The sequence below is a fragment of the Alosa pseudoharengus genome, unplaced genomic scaffold (genome assembly GCF_046254945.1).
Source record: "Alosa pseudoharengus isolate Yale_2024_CS ecotype anadromous, Long Island Sound unplaced genomic scaffold, YU_APseudo_1.1 YU_APseudo_1.1_scf_22, whole genome shotgun sequence".
NCBI lineage: Eukaryota > Metazoa > Chordata > Actinopteri > Clupeiformes > Clupeidae > Alosa > Alosa pseudoharengus.
The window spans coordinates 6,422,941-6,430,440 of NW_027468680.1; the positions used below are offsets into that span (position 1 = coordinate 6,422,941).

At 46.0% G+C, this 7,500-nt stretch overlaps 1 protein-coding gene across 1 annotated transcript in view; it reads left to right on the forward strand.

Annotated features, from left to right (window-relative positions):
* LOC143139249 (regulator of G-protein signaling 6-like) overlaps positions 1-7,500 on the forward strand; it is a 65,903-nt gene that overhangs the window by 41,578 nt on the left and 16,825 nt on the right. Inside the window, exons 2-4 of the mRNA XM_076299854.1 lie at positions 1,445-1,544; positions 3,145-3,195; positions 4,769-4,875. Coding sequence (XP_076155969.1) covers positions 1,445-1,544; positions 3,145-3,195; positions 4,769-4,875 — 258 coding nt within the window. The remainder of the gene's footprint in view (positions 1-1,444; positions 1,545-3,144; positions 3,196-4,768; positions 4,876-7,500) is intronic.

Sequence of the window (7,500 nt, forward strand, 5' to 3'; positions counted from 1 at the left end):
GTTCAGGATAAGTCTTTTTTCATGAATTTTCCATGAATTTTCCATGAATTCAACTCTCAGTTCAACTTTCCAATCCTCCACCGAGTGTAGCCACCGCTCACGTTCAAATTGATAAATACTGTACCATGCTTTGCGTCACGTCACCGCCTAAGAAGACGCGCCGGGGTCGACGAGGCGGCAAGACAAAACAGGCCCAAACCAACGGCGAGAAAGCAGAGCTGGACAATGAAAGCTTGATCTTCAATCTTACAGGCACCCCCCTACGTCCTGATGAAGTAAGACTCCTCAATAAGGGTTTAACTTTTGTTCCTTGTAAACCTGCTGATTTCCTTACTACTAAAATAGAACTTACATTTTTTCGCAATCTGAGACTGAAAAGTTACTACAAGGACACAACTACCTCTTTTCAGGCATCCAACAAACAAGAGCGAGGTAAATTTAAACCTACAGTACAAGCACTTTTTGCCCCCCTGTCTTTAACTCCTCATTAGATACTTTCTGTCGACGTAGAACATGATGTTGAGCAGCTTTTCAGCAATCCTCTTCCCACAAACAGTACGAATAAGACACACACACACACACACACACACACACACACACACACACACACACACACACACACACCACACACACACTGTCTCTAATTTCTAAACCACTGTCTTCATTTGCATTTATTCATATAGCTGAAGCTTTCATCCAAAGCGACTTCCATTAAGAAATATCTCATACACTGCAGATTTAAAAATAATGCCACACATGCTGTATTCAAATAGAATGTCACACATGCTGTATTCTGGATATGGTGCACCACTGCTCACTTGCTCTGTGTGTGTGTGCGTGTGCATGCATGTGTGCGCGCGAGTGTGTGTGTGTGTGTGTGTGTCTTGTCAGTTCCTATCTCCATTTATACTTTTTTATACTTTCTCTTTTCCCTTTTGTCCAACTTCCCATCTCTGCCCAGTGGTGTGTGTGTGTGTGTGTGTGTGTGTGTGTGTGTGTGTGTGTGTGTGTGTGAGTGTGTGTGTGTGTGTGTGAGTGTGTCCATCCATAGTGTTGTGCTGCTCTAATTTTAGGCACATTAGACCAGCAGCAACAAGGATGATGAGGAGGGAAAGTGATCATGGGGTTTTTGGGCAGAGTGGAGCGTGTGTGTGTGTGTGTGTGTGTGTGTGTCTTCTTTCTGGTTTCTGGACAACCATCCTCAGATGAAAGCCTGCCTGCCTATCTGCCCTCTCTCCTGTTCTCAGAAGACATCGTACTTTTCCTGTGGATTGAGATGTCTGTCCCACATTGTCCCTTTCTGTCCCCTCTGTCCCGTTTTAACTTGGTCACCTGTGGATTGAGGGCATCGTCCCCGTCTGTCCTGATCGTCCATGATGACATCTCATCTCCCTCATTCCGTGTCCGATTAAACGTCTTTCATGTGTTTTGTTTTTCTGTCCAGATCGAGGACGTCGTTTCACGACTGCAGGACGAGAAGGCGGGAGGCGTGCCCGTCCGCACCGTCAAGAGCTTCCTGTCCAAGATCCCCAGCGTGGTGGCCGGTGAGGAGCCATTCATCAAACTAGCAGAGGCCCTCAGAGTGTCTGGGCCGCATCAGGGCCACATCTGTGCCGCATCAGGGCCATATTTGTGCTATATCCACACCATGTTTGTGCTATATTTGTGCTATATCCACACCATATTTGTGCTATATCCACACCATATTTTTGCCATATCATCACCGCCAAGTGCCAGATCTGAGGGCTGCATTAGGGCCTTACTGTATATGTTCCATATCAGGGCTGCATTAGGGCCGTATATGTGCTGTGTCAGCGCTGCATTAGGGCCGTATATGTTCCATGTCAGCGCTGCATTAGGGTCAGTTATTTTCCAGACTTCAGACTCCAGCAGCAGAGTTATTAAGAGAGTCAGAGGTGCGCATGGGAAATTCAGGGTGTTTGTGTGTTTCTGTCTGTGATGTGAGGATGTGTGTGTTCTGTGTCTCTATTGTGTGTGTGTGTGTGTGTGTGTGTGTGTGTGTGTGTGTGTGTGTGTGTGTGTGTGTGTGTGTGCCCAGTGTCTCTATGTACTGTGAGGGTGATGGTGTGTGTGTGTGTGTGTGTGTGTGTGTGTCTGTTTGTGTGTTTGTGTCTGTGTGTGTGTGTCCTCCGTCTCTCTGTATTGTGAGGGTGATTGTGTGTGTGTGTGTGTGTGTGTGTGTGTGCCCGTGTGTGTCCAGTGTCTCTTTGTACTTGAGGGTGATGGTGTGTGCGTGTGTGTGTGTGTGTGCGTGTGTGTGTGTGTGTGTGTGTGTGTGTGCGTGCGTGTGTGTCCAGTGTCTCTTTGTACTTGAGGGTGATGTTGTGTGTGTGTGTGTGTTTGTCCTGTGTCTCTCTGTATTGTGTGTGTGATAGTGTGTGATAGTGTGTGTGTGTGTGTCTGTGTGTGTGTGTGTGTGTGTGTTTGTTCTGTGTCTCTCTGTATTGTGTGCGTGTGTGTGCGTGTGTGTGCATGTCCAGTGTTTCCCTGCATTGTGAGGGTGATGGTGCACTGTGTCGACATTGACTAAAGGGCCAGTCTAGGTCTGGCTGCTACACTACAGAGGATGAGTCAACAGTAGCCATGGGGCCAAGGATTTGTGTGTACTTTTGTGTGTTTATGCATGTGTGTAGGAGAGTAGATGTGTGTGCATGTGTGCTTGTGTGTAAATCTGTCTCTATGAGTGTATATCCGTGTCTTGGGGTGTCTGTGTGTGTATGTGTGTGTGTGTGTTTGTGTTCTATGTCTTTGCATGTGTGCTTGTCTGTGTGTGTGTGTGTGTGTGTGTGTGTGTGTGTGTGTGTGTGTGTGTGTGTGTGTGTGTGTGTGTGTGTGTGTGTGTGCATATGCTTGTTTATATGTGTGTATTCTGTCACTGGTCTGACTCAGACAGACTGTCATGCCTCATTGTTAGAATCTGATCCAAATCTGCCAGTGCTACTCTCCCTGTGGTGGGCTGACAGATAAACAACTTCTCTCCCACACACACACACACACACACACACACACACACACACAGAGAGAGAGGGAGAGAGTGTGAAAATTAAACATTTTCTGTCTTCAATAAAAATGTATGGTGTGTGTCATGACAACGGTTGACTCAGATTTTCTCTCGACGGCCAGGTTCTGATATTGTCCAGTGGCTGATGAAAAACCTCTCAATTGAAGAAACAGGTATGAGCCCGACCACCAGCCAGAGGATATGTTATATGTGTGTGTTATACGTGTGTGTTATACGTGTTTTATACGTGTGTGTTATATGTGTGTGTGTTATACGTGTGTGTTATACGTGTGTGTTATAGGTGTGTGTTATACGTGTGTGTTATACGTGTTTTATACGTGTGTGTTATATGTGTGTGTGTTATACGTGTGTGTTATACGTGTGTGTTATAGGTGTGTGTTATACGTGTGTGTGTGTTATACGTGTGTGTGTGTTATTTGTGTGTTATACGTGTGTGTTATACATGTGTGTGTTATACGTGTGTGTTATACATGTGTGTGTTATACGTGTGTGTGTTATACCTGTGTGTTAAATGTGTGTGTTATACGTGTGTGTGTTATACGTGTGTTATATGTGTGTGTGTTATACCTGTGTGTTAAATGTGTGTGTTATACGTGTGTGTGTTATACGTGTGTTATATGTGTGTGTGTTATACGTGTGTGTTATATATGTGTGTTATACGTGTGTGTTACTGTATACGTGTGTGTTATATGTGTGTGTGTTATACGTGTGTGTTATACGTGTGTTACTGTATACGTGTGTGTTATACGTGTGTGTGTTATACGTGTGTGTTATATGTGTGTGTGTTATACATGTGTTTTATACGTGTGTGTTATATGTGTGTGTGTGTTATACGTGTGTGTTATATGTGTGTGTTATATGTGTGTGTTATATGTGTGTGTGTTATACATGTGTTTTATACGTGTGTGTTATATGTGTGTGTGTGTTATACGTGTGTGTTATATGTGTGTGTGTGTTATACGTGTGTGTTATATGTGTGTGTGTGTTATACGTGTGTGTTATATGTGTGTGTTATACGTGTGTGTTATACGTGTGTGTTATACGTGTGTGTTATACGTGTGTGTTATATGTGTGTGTGTGTTATACGTGTGTGTTATACGTGTGTGTTATATGTGTGTGTGTGTTATACGCGTGTGTTATATGTGTGTGTGTTATACGTGTGTGTTATACGTGTGTGTTATATGTGTGTGTGTTTGTAAAATCCTCTGCTCCCTTCTAACCCTCTCTTCTCTCCTTCGTTCTCCCTCATCCCATCCCACCTCCTCTCTCTTGCTTTCATTATCCCTCTCTCCTCTTCTCTCTCTCCCTTCCTCTTCTCCTCCCTCTCTCTCCCCATACTCTCTCTCTCTCATTCGCTTCTCTGTATTCCTCACTTCCTCTCCTCTTCTCTCTCCCTCTCTCTCTCCCCATCCTTTCTGTCTCTCTCTTTTGCTTCTCCTTATTCCTCTCCCTTCCTCTTCTCCTCCCTCTCTCTCTCCCTTCCTCTCTCTCTCTTTCACTTCTCCTTTTTTCCTCTCTCCTCTCTCTTCTCTCTCCCTTCCTCTTCTCCTCCCTCTCTCTCTCCCTTCCTCTCTCTCTCTTCCTCTTCTCCTCCCTCTCTCTCTCCCTTCCTCTCTCTCTCTTTCACCTCTTCTTTTTTTCCTCTCTCCTCTTCTCTCTTCTCTTTCTCCCTTCCTCCTCTCCTCCCTCTCTCCCCATCCTCTGTCTCTTTGTCCTTCTGTCCAGCGGAGGCCGTCCATCTTGGTAGCCTCATCGCTGCCCATGGCTACTTCTTTCCCATCTCAGATCACGTGCTCACACTGAAGGACGATGGGACGTTTTACCGCTTCCAGGTGAGACTCTTTAGCGCTACGACGATGACTCACCTGCCCGAAACATAGAGTGATAATTATACAATAACAATTCAATAACAACAATAAAAACAAAAATAAAACAAACTTATCAAAGGATGATTTTTTTTGCTTTAGTATGAATTCTATGCAGTCATGCTTTTAGAAATGTCTCAATTTGTTTTTAGTTGTATAGTAACAGACAAATAGCAACATGTTCCCCCTGTAGAAATCCTTAGAAAAGAACAATTTTAATTGAATGGTCACAGTAATTAAGTAATATTTAGTAATAAAGCGTTTTGGAGTATTGTGTTGAGTTGAGACTGAATCATCCCTCAGTCTCCTCTCCAGTGGTGTGTTGGAACACCATGCTGTTCTCAACACACACACATACACACACACACACACACACACACACACACACACACACACACAAATGCAAACAGACACACAAACAGACACACATTTAGTCTCTCCAGCAGTGTAATTGAACACCATGCTGTTCTCAATACACACATACAAACACACACACACACACACACACACACACACATTTAATCTCTCCAGCAGTGTAAGTGAACACCATGCTGTTCTCAACACACACACATAAACACACACACACACACACACACACACACACACACACACACACACACACACAAACATTCAATCTCTCCAGCAGTGTAAGTAAACACCATGCTGTTCTCAGCCTGTCATGGATGGACTGTTGAAGCGGCCAGAGAGAGGCGGGCACTTATAGCCGTCTCTTACTTACCAGCCAGTGAAGGGCTAGTCTCTCTGGGCGCACAGCACTTTAGCAGGAAACCCACGCAGTCTCCTTCCCTCTCCTGAACTCTCCACTCCTCATTTTCTTTCCTCTCCTCTTCTCTCCTCTCATTTTCTTGAAAGCGCTTCAGCAGAAACCCACACACTCTCCTCCCGTATCCTCTCCTGTCCTTTCCTCTACTCTCCTCCTCTCCTCTCTTCCTCTACTCCTCTCCTCTCTGCCTCTCCTCTTGTCTCTCCTCCTCTCCTCTCCTCCTCTTTCCTCTCCTCCATGGGAAGGTCCTCTATCTTCTCTCTCTGCTGATGAGAACAAATATATTTCTGCTCCACACACATGGATTTTTACCTGCAGGGTTATTGGTAGAAGTGGTCAGTCCTCTCCTTCCCTCTCTTTCACTCTCCTCCTCTTCCTCTCCTTCACTCTCCTCCTCTCCTTCCCTCTCTTTCACTCTCCTCATCTCCTCTCCTCTCCTTTCCTCTCCTCCTCTCCTCTCCTCTCCTTCACTCTCCTTTTCTCTCCTTCACTCTCCTCTCTCCTTCTCTCTCCTTCACTCTCCTCCTCTTCCTCTCCTCTCCTCTTCCTCTCTTCTCCTTCACTCTCCTCCTCTCCTCTCCTTCTCTCATTCACTCTCCTCTCCTCCTCCTTTTCTCTCCTCTCCTTCTCTCTCATTCTCTCTCATTCACTCTCCTCCTATCCTCTCCTCTCCTTCTCTCTCCTCCCCTCCTCTCCTCTCCTCTCCTCCTTTTTCCTCTCCTCCATGGGAAGGTCCTCTATCTTCTCTCTCTCTGCTGCTGAGAACACAGATATTTCTGCTCCACACTTATGGATCTTCACCCGCAGGCTTTACGCTGGTACTGTGGCTTGCCAGACTTTTATAAACGCCAGGCTCTCCTCTCCTTCCCTCTCCTCCTCTCCTCTCCTCTCCTTCCCTCTCCTCCTCTCCTCTCCTCTCCTCACCTCTCCTTCACTCTCCTCCTCTTCACCCGCAGGCTTTACGCTGGTACTGTGGCTCGCCAGACTTTTATAAACGCCAGGCTCGCAGACTCTTTATGAACATCCAAAATCACCTGCTGCAGCCTACTGCTGTCCTACTGCAGATCAGGATAAAGGGGCCAATGGTAGTGTAGAGGCTAAGGAGCTCTGCTAGCATGCAGCTGCCACCACTGCGCTCTTGAGCAAGGCACTTAACCCTGCACACACTGCCCCCTGGAACTGCTATCTGTAGCTCACACTGGATAAAGGCTTCAGCTAAATGCAAAAATAAATAAGGGACTGTAACTTCAGCTGAAGCTCCAGCTCAGCCGACCTCAGCGAGTTGGAAAGAAATCCTGATTTGAGAGAAGTCTGCATTTCAGCCATCGTGAGCGTGAGTGTGAGCGTGTGATATCGGTGGAGAGGAGACTTCTGCTGCGTTTGCTGACGTCCAGTCGCACGGTCCCCCTGCAGGCCGACACATACGTGCTAATGTGTGATGGCTGAGCAGTCAACATGCTTGCTGCCAGTGACCAATCAGCATATCATCACGCACAAGCCTAGAGGGGCAGACACATATTTACTGTTCATGCCCATGCATACACACACACACACACAAACACACACGCATACACACACACACACATACACGCACACACACAAACACACACGCACACGCACACATAAACAAACATACTGTACATGCTCATGTACACAAACACACACTGACATTCACATATGCACACACAGTCAACAAGAGAACACATTTGTCCTTGACCCATCTTTTCAATCCCAAGGCCTCCTCCTACACTCTCTCAGCAGAGATGCCTCCTGTCAGTCATGCACACAGACATATCAGACATATCCTG